Genomic DNA, 22580 nt, shown 5'->3' on the forward strand with positions numbered 1-22580 from the left:
CTGACTGAGACTTCATTCATGAAGGCAAACCTGGTATCAAAAACAATTTACCGCTTTTTATTCGTTTTCTTTTTTCTTTTGCATCACATTCATTTATTTTTCATACCACTTATCCTCACAAAGGTCGCGGGAGGTTATTCCTTCTGAAACCGTAGAATTTGTTCAAAAGTAGCTCATCAACTTCGAAAACCACCCAAACTGGCATCACTGGAGTTTATACACTGGGCTGATAAGGAGGAGTTTGAGGCGGGTTGGCAGATGATCTGAAGTGGGTAGATGAAGTGGGTGTGGCTGGCAGATAGCTTGGAGCAGGGAGTGGAAAAACAGACTATTTAACAGAGAATGTGATAGACATCGAGACTATGAAATTGTCAGAATAATTTGTCTGAAGGTTTTTTGACACCCATAGATGTTTGCCGTGTGTATCTAGACTAGATCTAAGCAAGAGAAATCTAGTAGATCTTTGCTACTGAACTTTTACGAAACACAATTAAATACACATCTAATGGTTCTATTTTGGCTGCCAGACCAGAGCCAGTAGCTCACAATAATTCACTGTTGACCTCCCCTATCTCTCTCTGAAGGCCCTCGCACTTCTTGTGACCTTTTACAACTCCTCCCAGCTGTTTTTTTGGCAGCTGTAGTTATGTAGTTTAGCCAGCAGAGTGCACTGCAAGTGTAGAATGCATACGCGTCTGTGGGTGCAAATGTGTGAGGTGACAGACTTGGTAAAATAATACAAAGAATAATAGACATTACATATTAGTTTCTTTTAAGAATTGAATATGGTATAGCATTTTTGATTACATTCACTTATTAATCAGGTAGAATCATTAAATACTTGTTCAAATTACTGGATACTGGATGGCTAAAAATCTCCAATAAATTGCTTTAATAAAGTTCTTACAGAATGCATTATTTCTGTTTTCTTGGGAACAGTTAGAAACATCTGCCCAATGAAGCGTGTCTGTGTAAAAAAAGTGAATAATTGTTCCTTGTGAGACTTGCGTTACCTAACTTTTCAAGATTCACAACGTCAATAACAAAAGCATTTTAATTTTACATCCTGGTTTTATCCTGTCTGTCTACATGTCATTCAATAAATACAACAAATACAAACCAGATTCATGTTTTTTAAACAACATTAAAAAGAAAAAAACATGTATTATTATTTAATTCAAAACAGGCAGGTGACAAAACAGGAACAAGTGAAGCGGAGCAAAACTAACATCAAAAAGGGGGCTCAATGTTAGCAGAAAAATAAGAAACAGATGAATATTTGAGCTTCTCTCAGTGTGATCTTCATCCCGCCCCAAAAAAATAATAAAATGAGTAGACTGGTTAACTTGAGTGGAAACACACTCTAAGGGGGCAAGATTTTTTGGGGAAACTCTCTACAAAACAAACAAAAACAAAAGCCATCCCCATTACATTTTAATAATTGAAATCGGCCTTGCCAACCAGTAGGTTTATTGCCACGTCCATCTGTACAGTTGTTAAGCTATATTTTGTAATGGAAAACATGCACGCACACACTTACACACACACGTACGTATATGTGGCCCCACACAGATTCAAACATGACTTTACATTGTCCAGTGCGAGCACTTGAATTAGCGATTGTACAGTAGCTATGGCTGTGCTCCAAAATAGAAGGCCTGTCACGCAAGATATTCAAGTGAAAAATACTCAATAGCCCAAAGCTTCCATTCAAAAGCTGCCTTGCTAAGCGGCCAAATACATTTTTTTAAGCGAGCAAAAGATTCCAGGAAAATCTCAAGACAGGAAGCAGAAATCTGCAAGTTTGTAGCATACATATGATTGATCATCTGCAAGGTCACTCACTAATCACGAGGAAAACTCTCTCTCATTCGTTAAAGGTTTCATCTTCTAGTTTTTCCACTTCTCTGTCCTTTACAATCTTGAAGCTGACAAGGTGGGTGGGAGAGGGCGGGGAGGTGTGGAATTTGAGCGGCCCAGTGTGCAGTTCTGGATTCGAGGGAAGGGTCAGCTCGGCAAGTCGCCGTCTGAGCTATTTGAAGGTTCTGTATTATGTCAGCGTCTTTAGCTTGTTCTTTTGTCAAGAGCCTTCATCATTAGACCATCTTCGTCTCTTGAATCTAGGGGGGGAAATGAACAACACACTGTAGATTGTTTGTTTGTTTGTTTGTTTTCTTCAATTTGAAAGTCAACATTGACTCATTGGTGAGTGTACCATGCAGCAACAGATTTTGGTCTTACCGACGCAGGCAGGACAGCATGAGCCTTCTTTGCGAGTGATGTTCGAGCAAGCCAACACTGGACATTGCTTGCGCTGGCATTTTGTCACACCATGCTGCAGGAAATAATATATGTTGTTGGTGAAAAATAAAAATAAACGGTTGCGGATTGATTTTTATTAAATTTAACCCAAGAGAACTATCTACAACTCCCAAACAAAACACTGACACTAATTATTTATTGAAGTTGATATTGCATACAAAAGCAAGCCGTATTTACTACATATCTGGCAGAAGCAGATCAACATCTACTATTTCAGATATGTGAAGAATGTAAGTCCAATATTTACACTTTGATTGGGTCCGTTTTAATGCCTAACAACTCTCAAGGGAATTTTTGTCAATCAGATAATGTCATGCACAACAGGACAAATGCGCATGAGGGATAAAACCAACATTGAAAATCTGCACTAGTGTGCTTGATGGCATTAGACAGATTGCAAGTGAATGATTGCCATATTTTCCTGACTTTAAGTCAAAATAATTTCAAAGTTCGTGGAGTAGTTAACAAGTAATACTGAAGATAAATTTGGTAGTGGTTAAGGAGTGAAATCAAGAGTTAGGTAAACAAATTGTAATGATGTGTTCTTTTTGCTATAATCTTCTGAATAATAATAATATATGATGTGAATACACACTGATCTAACTTGTTTTTCCATTTTATTGTTGTTAATTAAATATTTAATGTGTTCTTGGACTCAAATGAAGTACTAAATCTACTGTGGAACTAAAGTTTTTGTCCTATAATCGGAAAAATACTAAAATTGTGATTCACCATCACCTTCTCAAAGAGCTGATGATGAATGAATTGTAAATTTTGGAAGATACTTACATCACACCAGCAGTTGATGCACTTCATCTCTCCCACCAGTGGTACCCATGGATGCCAGTTATCACTGTTCTGGTAATAGTTCTTGCCAAATTTGCAGTGTCTGGGGCCATCTGCCTGCATCATGTCTGTGTGTTCCATGGCTCCAGGGGTCTTCTCCTCCTCTAGACATTCTTTGCAGCAGTCCGAAGGATTTCGTCTCACTGGATGACTGCATGTCAACACTGGGCACGTCACTTTCTCGCAATGTACCTCACCTGTTAACCCCTGGGTGAAATGAAGTAAAGGAAATTATAAGCCATTCACAAAAAATAATTTATGAATCAAGCCTGATACACTTGCTGCAAAAAAATTGATTTGTAAGTTAGCCAAAACAGGCAGTGGTCTATGAATTCACTGTACTACTGTTGTAATATAGGCATAATTGAAAGACATTAAATGTAATAAATTCCAAGACATTTATATAAATTACTCAAATAAAACAGTAAATATTTGAATTAATATAACAATTCAAGCGCATGGATATAAAACACACAAATGAAAAACAGCTAGTTTAACTGTAAGTGAGCGTGCCTTGATGACGTATTGTGCAAACATTACTTGCATGCTGTTTGAACCTCGGAACATTTAGCAACATCTTTAGAAACTGATCATCTTTTTTAGGTAGACACTCAGATATCATTTTCTACTCATTGCATCGTTGTGCATACTATACATTCATAATATTTGGGCATTGGTTTGATAAACTGTGTATTAAACCTAATTATAATCCCCAGTGCATTTCTGTCTTCACCATTTCAACTCTCAGTCTGTCAGTTCTGAGAAAATGCTTGGTTTATTTCCACATTTTACTCAAACTGGTGACACATGCATTCATGGCTGTTTACTGGGAGCTAACGCAAGTTAAATGACCCATTAGGGGCCTTGCAAAGTAAAACCAGATGCGAGACCTGGTGCATGTATACCTTGCAAGTGCAAACGGCACATTTAATGAAACCGAAGGGAGGTACGAAAGGATGCCATGTCGTTCCTGGGGCGTGCATTTTCTGGTCTCCCTCGAAATAACAACCTAAGAGAAAGATATTTTGTTGTTATAATGGGAAAAGCTAGCAGGAAAATACTCAAATGATTTAAAAACAGACCAAGGTCCAAATGAAAATCCAGATGACAGGAAAAAAACACCAACCTTCTGGATTTTCTTCCACCTTTTCTGGTACTTTTGGTTCTTCAGTCCCCTTCCTCTCTGAATAATGACACGGGGAAATGTGTACAAATACTGTATATCAACCCTATATCATAGAATCAACTGTAGATGATCATCTTTGGGTGTTAATATCCGTAAATCACAATGTAGACACAATTGGATCTTTATATACAAACAAATACAGTTTCTTCTAAGAATTTGGTGTGTACGGCTTCTACTCTGGGTGCTATTTACGGTCAGGTCATATTTATACTCCACAAATTATAGTGTGTGGCGGCCCGGTGACGCGAGTGGTTAGCGCGTCAGCCTCACAGCTCTGGAGTCCTGGGTTCAAGTCCAGGTCGGTCCACCTGTGTGGAGTTTGTATGTTCCCCCTGGGCCTGTATGGCTTTGCTCTAGGTACTCCGGTTTCCTCCCGCATTCCAAAGACATGCATGTTAGACTGATTGGACACTATAAATTGCCCCCCTAGGTATGGGTATGAGCGTGCATGGTTGTCCGTCTCCTTGTGCGCTGCGATCGGCTGGCCACCGATTCAGGGTGTCCCCCGCCTTTGGCCCGGAGACAGCTGGGATTTGTTCCAGCACTCCCGTGACCCAAATGAGGATAAAGCGGTTCGGAAAATGAGATGAGATGAGGAATTATAGTGTATATACTAATAGTGGAGGGCAATGTAGAAAAGTGGTTGGCATGTCCGAAGAATGGTTAGCACGCCCGCTTTACAGTTCTGAGATCAAGGGTTCAACCCCTGGTGGGTTTCGACTTTCCTGTGGGGAGTTTGCATGTTCTCCCCGTGTCTGTTTGAGTGAGTGTGGATGGTTGTTTGTCTCGATTGACTGGCAACCAATTAAGAGGGCTCCCTCCCCTACTGCCGTCAGTTAGATGGGATAGGCTTTAGTACCCCCGGGCCCCTTGTGAGGATGAGCATTACAGAAAATGGATGAATGAATATACTACTAGCGGTAGGGCCCAATCACATATTCCCATAATGGTGAGCAGTGGGGTTCCACTATAGGCACAGTAGTCAATAAATCATTTTGTGACCAACTGGACAATTGCACTAGAAATTGAATTGAACTGGAGATTGGACTTTTTCCCCTGGCATGATAATGTGTTACAGCACACTGGTTGGGAATCAAGTCGATATTTATCCTCTAAAGAACTGGGGTGGGTTAGTGCCAGTTCAGGGTATATCTGCCTCTAGCCCAACATCAACTCCAGCATCAACCTCTTGAGGTTTAGCAGTACAGAAGACGGATGAAGGAATGAAATAACAATCTTACCATCACAGATGGGACAGCATTTGTCAACAGGCAGGATTGTTTGGGAACAGGTCAACACTGGGCAGATTAATGGATCACAGATCACAGTTCGTTTCTACAAAAATAAATAAAGGATTGGAGTATTTGTTTGTTAGGGGTATGGTTCATCTTGAAAAAAAGAAGAGTAAACAACAAATGGCCCTGTAGATTTAACAATTACAGAGCTCACTATTTCTTTTTAGCTACCTGACAGCTGCAGGAGAAACATTTATCATAGTTGGGAGTCCAGCGAGATGCATGGGCGTGGTACTGGTTCTCGAAGAAGCAGGTATGAGGGTCTTTCTTTAACACCTCAGGATCTTTGACAAAAAGTTCATCAAATTCAGCCTCATCTATGTTGTCTTTAGTCCCAAATTCGCAGTTGTTAGGCACATGAACCTGGAAATTCATATGATTGTAAAGAAACAAAGTCAGTGAAGTGAACCACTACACCATCAGGTGGCCATGCATGTACCAATTAAATATATTTTAAAGTGTACCTAGTCATTTTTTTCCAAGCAATGATAAATACATGTTGTGTAGGATATTAGAACAACACGAACACTGTGGATATACTAAGCCTCTATTTTTTTATCCTGTCTGACCGAGCTATGAGCTGAGTGAATTGAACATATAGAAGCCGGTAAGTAGTCTATTTTGTTGTATTAATCTGTATACTTTCCCCAAAACCTCTTTGACCAAGTGACAAATGGTGTGTGACCAATGAATTGGGTTGTTTTTGGGGCTAAACTGCGACAAAATATACCGGTGTTAGATGGGAAGCATGTGGACTAGCTGCCCTAGTCAATGGCAAAGGAACCAAAACAAAGGCCTTATGGTTTATGAAAAAATGATGAAAACAAATTGACATTTGAGAAACACCACTAAACCACTAACCAAGATTAAAATGATCACTGGCCTAATCGGGAATCTTTTTTTCACTTACTCGTCCACGAAGTTCTCCCCTTGGGTTCAGCTTGGTGGTGACCTGGATGAATGCGTTTCCCTGATCCAAATGCTGCAATAATTCAGCACTGATGTCCTTTAACACTCCCTGAGCCTGATTGGGGTGAAAACAGATTGAGTTCTTGCCTTGTGAACCCAAAGCTGCATTACCAATAGTGTTTGTGACCATGTACCTGTGAGCCGTAGAAGCCGGTCAGTAATCTCTTGTGATTGACACTGCTGTCATCCAGCTCCCCGATCTCCGCGAAACCGTGCAGGTGAGCATTCACTGTGAGGTCATCGGCCTTGCTGAGACCCGTCACGATAATTTCATAATGAAGGTGACAATATTTGTCCACGGAAACCCAGGCGTGGCCCGAAGCGCCGGTTTGAATTGGGGGTGACACAAAGTAGCCAGCAAGAGAGATGGGCAACTCTGGTAGGAGAAGCAAATAATTTAACTTGACTTATTGAAGGATGGTTTCAGTTGTGTGTATGTGTGTGTGTGTTTTTTTTACCATGCCTTGGAGCTTCCAGGCCACTGTAGGGCAGTGCTTTGATCTGGCCCCTTAGTTCCCCTTCCTGATTTGGAGCTGTCGCCACATTGATGAAGAGTTCGTTTTGGAGCAGCATGTGAATGTTTCGGGCCTCCAGGCGACTCCAGCTGCCCACTGCTCTGCCCGTGACCTGGTTGTACTCTGGCGTCAAGTCGTACAGCACTAAACGCTTGTTTCGTCGCCGTGGCTTCAGTTCAATTGTGAGGCCGACCAAGTCTCCAGTGAGACCCGCAACTTGAACCTGATTTTAAGGGATGAGGTTCAATTTACGTTCAAATTTCAAGCATTGCTTTTTACAAAAATCCATAAACATCTTATCGTTACAACTTATAAAATCAACAACATGTATAATTTTGCTATCACCAACAGCCGTGGAAAACGTTAATGAAACCACAAGGTTAACATTCAAAAACAAAAAATGTAACACAATAGAAGTATAATGTAAAGAACTTGAAAGATGCATACTTGATAATCCAGTGTGCCATTATCATGGAGATTAAAGATAACAGAACCCGTGCCGCCAGTCTTCCCAGGAGTCAGTGCATCACCGCTGGACAGCACACTCTGGATGGCTGAACCACACACAGAGAGACTTTCATCAAAATCTATTTAGGAAGATTTTTATACTCCTGTTACTAAGTTTCAAAACATTTTCTCCATGGCGTAATCCTCCTTTAAAGCTGCTGCCGTCTGACCGCATGCAATGTAGCGCAATGATTACTGCCAAATTATCTGTTTAGTTGAGGACAAAGGTTGAGCATGATAGGAACACACGCATAGTCCATGAAAAGTCAATGAGGCCATAAATTCCCATCCATATTGTATGATTTACAACATTTAATCCTACATGAGACCTTGCAGACGCACATGCTGGCGCGTTCATAAAAACCCACCCAAGGTAAAGTCTTTGTATGAGGTAACCCTTGCTTAAATCCGCAGGCTTACATGGATTGAGCCGTATTAAGAGGAGATGGGTGATAACACTGTATAAAAGTGAGAAAAGGGCAGAAAAAGGCTGAACGACAAGGAACAAGACTGTAAATGTACTATGAGACCGAGTAAAGGAAAAGTCAGGAAAAGCAAACAGAGGTGAGAGTGAAAAGACCAAGTTGGGTTAAAATTCTTCACACATTACATCACAGCACTCACTAACAGTAACAACCAACAGGAACTGTCAGGTCCAGCAGACTGCGACGGCAACTTGAGGAGTGCGTGTCTGTGTGTTTGTTTTGCATGGGTGAGTAAGGGGGCTAAGCACCATTGCAAGTGCAATGTTCATGTTCTATGTCGTGAAATGTGTGCTGCTTCAACAGCGACAGACAATCATGCTGTGTAAAACATTCTTGAAATTCCTGTCAAGGTCTTCACAGGGTTTTCGTGAAACACAACGGCAAACAAAATGTGTAGAATTTTTGTTGTTGTTGTGATTATAGTATGGATACATTAAAGGGAGCCACCAAAAGCAAAACAAACGTGACCGGATGATTCACCGAAAGACGTTTGGCCGACGGACGTTTGGCCGACGGACGTTTGGCTGACGGACGTTTGGCCGACGGACGTTTGGCCGACGGACAGGTCACCGAATGGACGTTTCGCCGAACGGACGTTTCGCCGAAAGGGGATTTGCGCACTCGCCCCGCCCCCGGATCGTGTGTGTACAAGTTTTTCAACCTCAGCCCGTGGGCCATATACAGCCCGCTAGGATTTTTAATCCGGCCCGCCGCCGGCGCTGTCCAAATTATAGTACAAATCAATGATTCATTTCCCTTTTCCGCTAATCACTCTCAATGGCAATAAGCACTCTTGGGCGGGCAGATGTAGAAAAACAAGAGCCTGTTCTACCATGGCTGAAGGCCGTCCATTTTGTAGTACTACGTTTTAGACTTTTTACAATTTATGACTTCTTGTAATTTCCCGCGGCTCAGTTGACCGTCGCTCACGACACACCAGTGTGCCACGGGACGGTGGTTGGGAAACACTGACTTAACCAACATGTGTTCACCCAAAGTTTGTGACAATAAACACACAAGAATGGGTACAAGCAAAAACCACCAGAGAACCTCAAACTAATGACAAGCAAGGAAGTCATTTTTAAATATAATTATTGTTGTTTGTCACAAGTATGAGCAAGACATTTTCCAGAACCGTATCTACTTTCAAACATTGACATACGATTGTTTGGACTTACTGTCACAAGATTTTCTGCCAGTAATGAATCCCGAGATCTGCTGGGGATGGTGACCCTCTGTTGCCACGGCAATCTCCAGCTGCCCACGGGACAGCCAGAAGAGTTCCCGGCTATTCAGGTCTGTCAGCACCTCTGCAAAATCTGGATCCTGTGGAGTTTTAGAGAACAAGATGCTGATTTAAGTCGGCGTCAAATGCAACCAAATCCTTAATGACCATATCAAATATAAGTTTTTTCTAGCTTAAAAACATCTGACAATGATGAGCTGGTTTAGGGGCAAACAAAGGAAATGAATGGAAAATAAAATCTCCAAGAAAGAAATTTTGTAAACATGTGCAGCATAAATACATGCCAGGACTAGCATGAAACATGTCTTTTAAAATATGGCAGTTGTATGCTGAGACAAATAACTTGCACACTCTATACGGTTTAGAAAGATTTGTATTTGTGAGATCATTAATGCTAAATATTGAGTTAACAAGGCAGATGTACGAGTGTTGAAGAAATGCTTCTTTTATACATGCTCCATAAATCCATACATGGAGGAGCTTGACATATAATGGTTTTCTTTCACACATTTCACTAAGAGGAATGGTGTCAACACTCATTACAGGAGAATGATATTCAATATGTTTTTGGATCCCTCAGTGATTCCAGTGAGCCACAACGTGTCAATGAAATGCATCGAGGGCTACGTGGACCTCTGAAAGATGTCATGTGGCAGCAGCTGAGCGCAAACTTCTGAGGTGGTCGCGCGTGTCAACAGGCCTAAAAGAGATGCGTCAGTTCTTGCCGCCATTCCAAGCACAATTAAAACCAGGTTCTCTTTTCATCGATTTTCCTCCCCCCTTTTCCTCTCTCTATCCATCTCAGACTGTCGGACGCTAACCAGTGGCATGTGTGAGCCGTGTGGATGCAGACCATCTTCCGTAGCATGCCACCTTTCTTCCCTCAGTCGCTCAACCTAGGCTTGCGTCCTTTTCCATCAAATGGGGGCACTTTTGTTAAAAAAAAATTCTCTTCTTTTCCCTTTCAACTCACTCGCCATTTACTTTCTCTTATCGTGTCCTGGAGTAGTTATCTTAGATCAGAGCAATGCTGAACCCGGCACTAGGATGTGGTAGTCAGACCACATCCATCTAAAAGGGAAAGAGAGGGCGTCTCACTGTGTCTTGCGCTCATTAATTACTTCAACCCCCTCATTTTAAATCTAAAAACCAGCTGAAGCCAGTGCATATGCCGCTAAGGAGGTTATATTTCTATCACTATTCGTTTGTTAGATAAGGCTAGTGTGCAAAATATTTGAGAAATGATTAAGAATTAGATCAATAGTAAAATAGCATGCTATACATTACAAAATATGGATTAGTTTATAATTACTGACATAGAGGAGGGTCATTCCAGAATTGAAGTACATTTTAAATGCCATACAAAATACCACAAGTGGTAGTTTCTGAGTAAATGTACTTTTCCTGAAACCAAATCTATATAAAATAAGAAAAAAAAGATTAAAACTTTTTTTTTACAATATTTTTTTAAATACCAAAATAAATCGGGATTAACCTGTCAAATGCCACACAAGTTTGTCCTGGTCAGCAGTAGCAGCTATTTAAGAATAACTAAAAGCTGAAATAAGTATAAATTGGTAATACTGCTAATGTAATTAAGCCAAATATTGCAAAGATATCCCAAAGAATCATGTAATTTTTTTTTAATCAAAGATCTACAAATTATGTTAATCAAGTATTGAATAAGGTGGCCCGGTGAGCGAGGGGTTTGTGCAACCGCCTGACAGTTCTGGGGTTGAGGGTTTGATCCCAGGTGGCTCTTTGGACTTTGCATGCTTGCGTAGGTTTTCAACTGGTACTCGGGTCTCCTCCCATATTCCAAAAGTATGCAGGGTAGGCTGGATGAACACTCTAAATATCCCCCGTGACCCTCGTGAAGATAAGCGGTTCGGAAAGTGAAAATTAAAGAATAGTTTATAACCCATCATTGAGCAATATTTAGTGGGAAAATATCAGAAAGCTATTTTTTTGAAGGTGTACCACCAGTATCAAATACTCTCATTTTCAAATGTGTTTAGTGAAACACGTCATGATTCAAGTATTTGAAGTGCTCAGATTCAGAATGAAAATGTCCTCCAATTTTAAGTTGGAATGACCCAGGAAAAAAGGGAGAGAAGTTGTTTTGGGCCATTTCTTTTGTTTTTTTAGTGGTCAAATGAATCTTTATAAATTGCTTAACTATCACTTACATGCGATGTGATGTTGGCCTGGATCTCTCTCAGGATGTGTTGCCTGTAAAGTAGTTGGACTCGAATGGGAACCAGAAGGAGTTCTGAGTGGGAAACAAAGAGAAAATAAACTTAATATCCAAAAGTTAAGTCTTAAATGAAGTGACAAATTGATTGATGAAGTGAAAATCACATTAGAAAAGTTTTTAGTTTCAAAAATAAAAAGGAACAGGCTTTTGTTGTTAGTGTCATCCATCCATTCTCTGTATTGCCTCGTCTCAATAGAGTCACAAGGGTGCCGGAGCCTACCTTAGCTGACTTTCGGCATGAGGCAAGGTAACATGCGTATATAACGACAACTATTCATTCACATTCGAACCTACAGGTCATTTAGAATTTGATTTTAATTTGCATCTTTAACATACTGATTGCAATGTTTTAAACTTAAAGGGCTTCTTCTACCTTTGTCTTTATTTTTAATGAGGCCTTGCAGGATGAGGATGAAGTGGAGGTTGTTCTCTGTGTCACTTAATGTCAACATGGTGATGCCTCCCATGCCTGAGTTCTCCTCCTCTGATGTCAGTGTTGAGCTGAATGTCTCTGTTCACAATCAACAATAAATAGTAACTGAACATCTCCCAGCTCTTTTAACGGTTACACATTTTCACCACTTTGTAAACAATGACATTACTGAGGGATACAAAATGAATGCACGAACAAAAATAGTATTTCAGCCCATTTATTGGCCACTGCAGTAGGTGCATCTACAGAATCCACTGTGATCCAGAACAGATTAAAGCGCAAGTTAGAAATTAGAGATCAATAGATTGTTATGGCTAACATTCTGATGTAACACCTTTTACCAATTGTGTTTGTGTCTAGGATGCTTCTAAACATTGCTGGTTTAGGCACATTTAAGCCTCAGTTTGACAGCATACTTTAAACGCAAGAATCCCTAAAAACCTTTTTGTGTCCTTCTATGTGAAAGATCTTCACCAAATTTTGTGACAATATGTAAACATTTCCGAATCTTACATTTTTCTTAATAGCGGAAGAACACAATTTAAAACCAATGAATAAAACAACAAGATGAGGTGTGGTCAACAATCACTGCTGACGCCTGTCTTGGCAAACTATAGCATTTCTCAAACTTGCACCAATAATTTCACGCCACTTATTTGACAAGAAGTAAACAAAATGCTTTTCTGTTTATAAATAAATTAGATCCAACTCCTGTTCACTATACTTAGAGCTTTAGAAGTCAATAATCCAAAGAAATGATTTGGATGGGACAGTACGGGAATCTCTTACTGAGCAAAGCCAGTATACGAGTATTAATAGTTGGTGTATTTTCTTCATTTCAATATTTTTTAGATAAACTTTGTGATTGAGGAAATGTTGTTTAGTGTGCTCTCTCTGACAAATTAATGGGTTGGCTCAGTATACTAAATTAATTTTACTTCTGCAGTGGAATCTAAACAAATACATGTCATTATGCCTGAGTCGAGCTATGCATGTAAAAGTATCCAAGCCGGTCAAATACCAACAATATTGCAATCTTGCTGTATATTATGTCAGAAAGTGACTTATGTTTCTGGTGGAAAAGTGAGCGATTGGAATTAATTTCTCCTGTTTTTTCCCTCTCTTTGTAGAAACTAAGCATTATCCAGGGAGCCTCATTTGTAATGAAAAACAGACATTGCGCTATATATGGCCCTTTGGCCATAGTTTGCTCACCTCTCCTCTAATAGGATTTCGTCAAAGTCTGAGTTTGGAAGTCACCCAAAATAACTGTCAAAAAAATGGCTGACTTCCTGTTCAAGTAAATAAATGTATGAGACATTTTGTGTCCGCCTGTGAAAATGGTGTTACAGGGAAATTTTCTTAACTTTCCACAGGGTGCAATAGAGAGAGATTTGTGACCTTGTCTAAAGAACCTCTATAAAACACCAATTTTGTTAGAAGACACTGGAGAGACGAAAGAAAAATATTGAACACAATGTTTCCAAAATGGCTTTTTGTAACTTTTCAGCACTCATTTAAAATGTGGCCAGTAAGTGCAAGCCAAAAATGCAATGATGGCCCTTTAAAAGCTTACCAGCAAACAGTGCCCGGTGTTTGATGATTTTCCCTTCCACTTCCTCTTGTCTGCCATATGATGTGCTCATGCGGATGCGCAACTGCTCGTTCTGCAGCTGTCGCAGGAGAGGCTTGACTACGTTTTTCCAGACACCACAAATCTATGCACACAAAATAAAAACAAAAGAACCTATGTTAATTCTCTAAAATCTAAGGAAGAGAGTGGAAGCTTGACATTTCTTTAACAGATAATCAGAATCAGGTAAACAAAAAAAGATTGGGGGTTTTAAAATGTTTTTTAACTATTAACACATTAGCGCCCATTGACGGCGACAGACATTCAATCCATTTTGACTGGGATCGGACCATCCCTGTCCAATTCTTTGCTTTGGATTGATTTTTATACAAGCTCATGTTAAATAAAATTCTAAAATTCTAAAGAGTTTTCAACATTTATTTCAACATGTTGTAAAGTTTTAACCAGGAGAGGTAATGTTAAGCTACTACCATTTAATTTGAAAGCTGAGAAGGATGTAAACCACAGGTGTAAAAGTGGTGGCCCGGGGGCCAAATCTGGCCCGCCGCATCATTTTGTGCGGCCCGAGAAAGTAAATCACGAGTGCCGACTTTCTGTTTTAGGATCAAATTCAAATGAAGATTATAGATGTATATTACATTTCCTGATTTTCCTCTTTTTAAATAAATATTGCAATTTTTAATCCATTTATTTTCTTTTGGTGTTTTTAGTTCAAAAAGCATTTTGTAAAATCTAAAAATAAATATACAAAAATATTTGTTTTCCCACTTTAATATTGAACATAATAAAAAATATATATTTTGTTTCCTTTTGAAATGAAAAACAAATGATTAAAAGACGTTTTCCCTAACTGAGAAAAAAAAGATAAAAACACAGTATATTTAGATCCATTTCTTTTAATCCAATCTTTTCAATATCTAAATATTATATCTAAAATGGTCTGGCCCACATGAAATCGAGTCGACGTGAATGCGGCCCGCGAACCACCTGAGTTTGACACCCTTGATGTAAAGTGAACTCAATACTCCTGCGAAGGTCATACGCAATTATATTTTCATAATTTTGTGGGGCCAAAAAACTGTGTAGTGGCCTCCAGTTGGCTCACGGGCTATATTTTGGACACACCTGCTCTATACAGTACATGTTCAGGCCTAAACAGAAGAAAACATCTTCTAAAACATGTACACAATACATCAAACAAGCAACTTTTCATTTAACCCCAGGCTGCAATGGAAGAAATGTGAGCGCATGCCGACACCTCATAATTCAATAGTTCAAGGGTAATCTTCGTTCTAATTAGTGAGGGTGTTTGTCCCTTTGTGAGGCAGTGATGTAACATACAAAAAATCCTCTGCTTCCCAAAGGTTTTGCCCTGGCGGGCTCCCTGTTTCCATCTCCTTTCTTTTATATGTCGGAGTGTTTTCTCTGAAGGTTTCTAGTGTTTGACACTAACATTTATCTAAAAATAATAATAGGCCAATTTCTGGGACCTATGTTTATGAGGCTCCTGCCATACGGAGCAGTCTGAAAAGGAATGTAGCGATACAGTATGTGTATTTTGGAATGAAGTCATGTATGTACTGATAGCCTCAGACTTTGTAGACGTACATGTAAGTGTACTACTGTTGCACGTGTAGGACTGTTGATGGATTCATGAGGGTAATGTCAGCCTTTTTAAGTGTAAGACACTTGAGGCAAATTCTCTCTCCGAGATTAAATTTTCGATGTTTGCGTAAGTGTTACAAATCCAAATCCATGTAAAAGTCATAAAACACTGCTAAAAGAAGGAAGTTGATTTCTAGTTGAAGTCTTACCATGTCTGACTGTCCTTTAGGTACTTTGTATTCAAAAGCGGTAGCACCATCTGTGCCCAGAAAGATGATTTTACTCGGGCGGGCCATTCTGTCATGACAAAAGATATTTATTATACATGTGACACTATTGTAATTATGAACTTTCTTGTTGTTTTACTTTTGGAATGTGATGGAGAAGGCCAGGCTAGTTCTACTCAGAGAGAAGCGAGCTCTGGCAACTGCACTGGAACTCGGCAGCCATGATTCTGTCACTCCTGTCAACAGTGCTACAAAGTCTGCAGAGAGTGTGAGTAACGTAGTAAACAACACGTGTTTACTTATATCATCATACTGGGTTTTTTTTAGTGATGTCAGTTTTTAAATAGTTTTTGTGTGAATCGGTGGTCCATCTGTGTGTGTTCCTACTCACCAGTGCGACTCTCTGCCGGGCCCATATCCTCTGAGCTCAGGTAGGATCTGTCATTGTAAGATTTGTGCAAGTCATCCTCTTTCCCTTTGACATGCTCATGGAAATACTCAAAGCTGTCCAGTATTGGGTCAGTCTGTTTTGTGTCATCATCTCCTGCGCATGGAAAAGAATCAAGTACTTGAAGCATTTAGCTTTTGACTACTTACACAGTTACACCCAACAAACAAAAATTTACAGTCAAAATTCATCATAATCCTCATGGTAATTAGTTGAAAGAAATTCAAAAACAACTTCAAAGTACACCCTGCTACATGTTCCAAAAAGTCTGGTTGACAGATGAGACAATAGTGTCATCCGGTTTGCCTTTGTTCCTAAATTTGCATTTGAGGATGAAATATGAGAACATGAGGACATGAGGAGCCAAAGAGGAACTGTGGCAAATGAGAGACAAAAACAAAGGTCTATTAAGAATAAAAAACTGTTTAAAGAGAGTGTTTATGGACATCAATTGTAACGCCATGGACTCAATGAAGCATCTTTGATCCTACCAAAATGGTAGTTAACATGGCTTAGAAAGAGTCTCCCACCTAAACCTTGACACTGATAAAAATAATTTGAGGTTTGTTCATTTATTGTTTTTTTGTGTGTGGCGGAAGTATAAAATTTTACGAATAAAGTACCAACAAGAAGAAATGTCAATGCACATTAAGCATAGATTTAACATCTGAACTTTTTTTTCAGAAACTAACTTCTTTCTCTATGTGTCTATTTGTGCTCAACAGGGGCATAAATTGGCTTCTGGGTCGTGTCACACTCAAGTCTCTCTTCACGTAGTAACACTGAGTGCTCAGGTGCATAAGAAACACACATTCCCCCAACTACACACACACACACATTTTCCATCACTTGCACAAATATACAAGCTGCCTTTGTGCAGAAACTAAGACAAACACACTCTAGCTTTTCCTTAAAACATGAGCACAACAGACATACACAGTCTTGACCTTGTCCTAATTTTGACATGACACTAACACACACACGCAATTTAACATTGCCCCACTAAGGGAGGGTACAGTGTTTTACATTTTACATTTTACTTTCCATTCTGTTACAGCAATAGTGAGGCCAATTTGAATGGTGCCCTGTGAAAGACAGCTTTGGATGGTGGCCCCTCCCAACACCCACCCCATCATCTTCCTCATTATTGCTTGTTTGTGGCAGTGTGAGCTGGTACATGGATTAAACATAAATAATGGTAATATTTTATTGCAGAATCATAATATAAGTAGCCACAGTTACAGGTTTGATCATTTATTCGTTTTCAAAACTGCTTATCCTCAAAAGGGCCGCCGGGGGTGCTGGAGCCTATCCCAGCTAACTACGTATGGGCACCAGGAGGAGGACACCCTGAATTGATGGCCAGCCAATCACAGGGCACATCCATTAATGCTCACATTCATACCTAGGGCCAGTTTAGAATGTTCAACCAGCCTACCATGCATGCTTTTGGGATGTGGGAGGAAACCAGAGTACCCGATAAAAAAACACACTAGCCCAGGAAGAAACCACAGTTTACAAACAGTGTCATTCAGTAAGGACTGACCTGGGATCAAACCCTCGACCCCATAACTGTGAGGCTGACGTGCTAACCACTCATCCAAGTTTATCAGAATGTGATATATGCAATAAAACTGTGCCTATAATTGAATAAATTAACACTTATTGCTGTGGAAATGACTACATGACTGTAGTAGCTGTTATCGGGCTTTGATTGAAAATTAAAATGTAAAGCACACGCAACAAGGGTATAAAATGTCATAAAACAAAATAAAAATAAATAAGTTGTATTAATTTATCTATAGGGAGAAAAATTAGAAAAACATATGTCTACAAATGGTGAGTTATAGTTTTTAGCCAATGGGGAAAAAAGAGAGCAAGATCACAAGAGAATGCAAAATTCCCATACTTTTGCCATTGTAATTCAGATTATTATTATTAGTATTTTTTTTTAATGTTTTATTTATTTTTATTTTTGGACAAGCATCTACTTTATTGTTGCCTTTCCAAGAATGTCTTTCGCATGCCGTACTGTTAGTGTGCAGGTGTTGATCACATTTAGTAATTAATTGGCTCTACTTTTTGGAAATGTGTAGTAGTTTTACAGAAGAAATATTAATACAGATTGCATTTTCAAGCTAGACGGCATTCCCACCCACCAAGAAATGCTTCACTGTGCTTGAGTGCACTTTACAGTTCCTAATTACCACCATATAAAAAGAGCCCTACCTACTGAATAAAAATGGGGTCAGGGACCCCACACAGTGTACATGTTGGTGCTTAGGGCTTTGCAAGCTGGTAGACAATATTATATATTACTGTTGTTATTAGTACTATTAATATTAGTGCAGATGTCTATTCCAAAAGGTGGGGTATGCCCCCACCTGGTTGCCATTAAGTCAAAGGACACAAGGGATAATAGTCGTTACGACACATCTTAACATGAGTGGAGTCTTTAATTAAATTGGAGTTAAATAATAAATTCATCTGGATCGATACATCAATTGGTTAAGCAAAAATAATAATAAAGCTCAAAACATCAATCAGTATTGTTATAATTTAAATCTGGTTTTGCTCAAAGGAATGGTTTTGATTTGAATGTTTTGGAAAATAACTGTCAAAAACATCGACATTGCATTTTATTTGTATTGCTTCAGTTGAAATGAAACTTATGGTCTTATGTTTGCATATTAAACCAATCAGAAACCTTTGAATCAGATAAAAAAATTGAACCATTGTCCAAAAAAATCGAAATTGTATCATATCATCAATAAAATTGGTACTCTACACCCCTATAATTAACCTACTATGCACTTGACTGTGTGTGTGAGTTGTATAACATTTTCTTTATGAGAAAAGAAGAAATGTGCGCTTTTAAAAGATGTGTTGGTTGCTTACCCTTTGGGCAAGTCTTGCAGCAATCTCCTGGCAGGAGTATGGGCTCATCACATTTTGGATCTGGACAGTCCTGCTTGACGTTCTTGCAGTTGACTTTCCCAAATATCTTGCCACGGCGACTTTTTTGCTGCTCAACATCATTTGGAAGACAATTCTTTAGCCATGGCACAATACTTTATTGCATACTAGTTTAATACATTAAGATGAGGAACTCAGTAAGAACTTACAGGATCACAGTGGCACTGGACACAATGCATTACACCAAAGGGCTCTCCCAGATCAGGGTGCCACATGTCATCCAAGGAATAGAACCGACCACCAAATGAGCATCCTGTAGAGAATACACCATTGAATTGCACTGTACATTCTTTTGGAGCAGAAAATATGCGAGACAAATAAAGTATCAAACTTTGGCAGTGGACCAGGGACATTCAGCAATGTTCAATGCCCAGGCTCATTTGATGGGATTGAAACTTTCAGAATGCCTTGCAGGTTTTGAATCTCTTTGTCTGCCTCATTGCATAATCCATGCATGGGAGCCATTCAACTTTCCATTTTCATTCAGACCACCAGACCTCCCCTGAAGGACTATACTGCATGTTCCAGCCTTTTCTTTAACAAAGATGACTCATATCCAATATGTTGCTTAAAAGACGGTGATCAATTTCTATGCATTAGTTGCACTGACAGATTCATTTCAATGGGAAGTAATTAAATTTCCAGAAGAATTGAATAAAGAACTGGACAAGTAAATACTTGCACATGAAGTTTCAACTCACTGTGTCCACTATTATTGCTATAGCAACGTCTTGATTTAGTTTGGTGCAAGCTGAAAATAAACAGGGTTCCTTTGTCCTCTATTAAAATGATTGCACTCTTCAACTAGTCCAAACTGTGAGCCACTTCAGCCTGAAATGAATCATCTGCGAGGAGCACATGCTTGTAATGGAAAGTCGATTGATTAGAGTTTCCATTGCAGAATTACACGTTGAGGCGCTCTGCCGGCTCGTTAGCTGCCTCGTAAAAAGCCGCAACCTTGCTTTGAACACGGCGGTATTTCACACATGCATCAAATGTGGTTATGACTCACATGTTTGCCTTTAAGTTTACACACGAAACAGGCAAGAAAGGCAAAGGTTTTGTCAGAAATAAAGCGCTCATCATTATTAAATTCTCAATAATGCGCATCATTGATTTCTATTGCACTTGGTTGAATGTAAATGTGAGCATCATTTATTTTTATTGCAACGGTTGAATGTGAGTTTCCCTCCTTACCTGACAAGCCTTTTGATGGCAAAGGTTCTCTCTCCGATTGGATGGGTAACGAGTGAGATTTAAGCCGTGAGGCGGCCTCGACGCACAAACTCGCGCAGTGGATTGCGCACAGAAGCGCACGGAGCACGCGTGGAATCAGCATCGCCTCTGTCCTCTTGCAGGAGTCTGTCCGCGTAGATTATACACTCGAAACCAAACAAAACCTAATTCTACGTACGTTTTCTCCAACTTAATTCATCAAGTCGCATTCAAATCCAAGTTGGGCTCCACTTTTTTTTTTTAGCAATATCAAAAGATGTGACAGGTTCCGTGCAAAGTGGACTCCAATGTGCCGTCCCTCTCACTTTTATAGCCTACTTCCCTGACAGCTTGGCAGCCACCGGTTGGGAAGAGAGAGGGGGGCAGATAATAGGTGGGATGGGTGGGGGTTGTTCAGGGCTGGATTACCAATTGAAGGCCCCCTCCACCACTAGGGGCCCCTAAAACACAAATGTATTCCATGAAATGTTTACTCATCTGGATGCAGCCTGATTTTTATATAAAAGTAGACAACAGTACTTTAGCAGACCCGCAAATCATATTCTATTCTATTTTATTCTAATTTATTCCATTCTATTTAATTCACAGGAAGTGGTTTTAACGCACTCTAAATGACCAATTACCCTATATATGGTATTAATCTGCATATTAAATGGGTTGGTCGATTAGTTAGTCACCTTCTATGTTGGGCTAAATTCTATATATATTTTTAATAATGTACCCTTTCATTCCACTTTAATAATGTTTTATTATATTTGCACAGGCATAAAGATGCATTTTAAAAAGATTAGCTACTTTGACAATATTCTTAGGATGTTGCAGTTTCTGTCATTGGTTTGAAAACAGTTGCACGACTCAGTAAAAGAAAACATACAAACAATTCCACTTAAATAGAATGAGACGCAAGAGATTTTCCAAATTGTGTAGTGTGTTGTTTAAAAAAATGCGTGTGTGTTTTGACCCACCCAGCCCCCCATCCAAATGTTCCCAAGTGATTTAACAGAAACGAATGAAAATATTTGGAATTGCTAAAGACACTTTTCGTTTTGTACTGGCTCTGTGCAAAAATCTTTCCTGCCATTGTTTCCTTTGGCTTGCCTGGCCAAGCGTATGCCAGAAAGTACTTTATTTTTTTCAGACATGAAAATGAATTGACAATCAAATCCATCATACTTCTTTTTAAAAAAAAAAACTTGTGAAATGACTGCCTAACTAAATAGTGCATTTACTTTCCTATTTCTACATTCCATAGTACCAGCTCTTGGGGACTGTGGGACATATTTCCACATGAGCAACAGTCTCGTCGAGTGTCTTTATACAGTGTCAAACCCAATCGAGGTTAAGTGCCAAAATCGCCTAGCGAGGTGTGAGCGCCAAGTGTTATTTTAATGCATATGTCACATAATGTCTCCAGTGGGAGCCACTTCCCACCGGGTGTTGGGATTCACGCTTCAAACCCCCCAGCAATGAGAGTCGATGATGGCCTGTTTGCACTTCATCATGGGGTGCTAAGCGACGCTTTTTTCTTCCCGCACTGCACTCAGTGATTCATTAGGCAGACGGCATCGAATTGTCCATTGGGGGGTGGAGGGATGGGGGGTGCTTTTTATGGGGGGATACATCGAGAGAGGAGAGAGAAATTCAGCCAACTGGGAGCAATGGGACGGTTTTGTGTATTGGAGTCAGTCCAGTCCATGCTTGGAAACTATAGCATATGGAGGGAAGTTAACCCTTTAAAAGGCTTTGTCTACCTATTTACATAGGGGACGCGTTTAACTCATTGGCTGCAATTAACGACGATAGACGTCCAATCTATTTGACTTGGAGGTCTCGCAGAGAATTATCAGCGTTCAATGTAACTGAAACATGAGAATCCAGCGCCAGTATAAATTAATTCCATGTTGTGGTCAAAATGAGTTAAATATTAAGAATTTAAAAAAAAGAGAGTGTTACCCAGCGTTACAGCTCTCGTGCGTTTCTTTTTTTATTTGGTTTGATTGTATTCATTTTGTTTTGATGAACATTGTTTTAATTTATAATCTATCCATCTGTCTGTCCCTCTATTTGTCAATCTATCGAATAATTTAAACAAAGCATTCGATTTGACGGGAAATGCGAGAGCATTAAAAGGAAAATATGCTGCGCGTGTGCGTGAGAATAGGCAGTTACTGATCCATAATGGTCCCATTGTATGGATACACACCCTTAATCGCAGAGCTGTGTATTTGCCGCTTTCCGACAGACGCTTGCTGAGCCATTAATACGGATTGTTTAACGGTATCCCCCAAAGACCCCCCCAAAATTGCTCCGCTTGACTACACTGTGCCCACTTGGGACTGCATCCTGTTTGCTAGTCGGACTTGGAGGTGTGAATATTAAACCAATGAGTTATAATAGCATGGCAGATGTACGACCTGCACCAACCCCCATCCA

At 39.7% G+C, this 22580-nt stretch overlaps 1 protein-coding gene across 1 annotated transcript; it reads right to left on the reverse strand.

Moving 5' to 3' along the window:
* Positions 1 to 1036: 1036 nt before the first annotated feature.
* On the reverse strand, positions 1037 to 20250 carry chrd (chordin). The gene is made up of 21 exons (XM_077611397.1): positions 20109 to 20250; positions 19061 to 19164; positions 18834 to 18960; positions 15879 to 16031; positions 15627 to 15744; positions 15470 to 15557; positions 13638 to 13779; positions 12002 to 12139; positions 11561 to 11643; positions 9304 to 9451; positions 7581 to 7687; positions 7077 to 7356; positions 6753 to 6994; positions 6560 to 6673; positions 5821 to 6012; positions 5596 to 5689; positions 4295 to 4351; positions 4074 to 4177; positions 3112 to 3375; positions 2242 to 2335; positions 1037 to 2120 (listed from the first exon to the last, which is right to left on the reverse strand). The coding sequence occupies exons 1-21, from the start codon at positions 20248 to 20250 to the stop codon at positions 2065 to 2067; spliced, it is 2847 nt and encodes a 948-aa protein (XP_077467523.1). The 3' UTR covers positions 1037 to 2064.
* Between the last annotated feature and the right edge of the window lie 2330 nt (positions 20251 to 22580).

Source organism: Stigmatopora argus, chromosome 10 (genome assembly GCF_051989625.1).
Source record: "Stigmatopora argus isolate UIUO_Sarg chromosome 10, RoL_Sarg_1.0, whole genome shotgun sequence".
NCBI classification, from domain to species: domain Eukaryota; kingdom Metazoa; phylum Chordata; class Actinopteri; order Syngnathiformes; family Syngnathidae; genus Stigmatopora; species Stigmatopora argus.

Coding starts and splice junctions, on each gene's coding strand:
- chrd (XM_077611397.1), bottom strand. CDS start 20,250: ATGCTGATTCCACGCGTGCTCCGTGCGCTTCTGTGCGCAATCCACTGC. Junction 15,558..15,626: donor TTCTCCATCACATTCCAAAA/GTAAAACAACAA, acceptor TTGTCATGACAG/AATGGCCCGCCCGAGTAAAA. Junction 2,121..2,241: donor ATGCTGTCCTGCCTGCGTCG/GTAAGACCAAAA, acceptor TTCCCCCCCTAG/ATTCAAGAGACGAAGATGGT.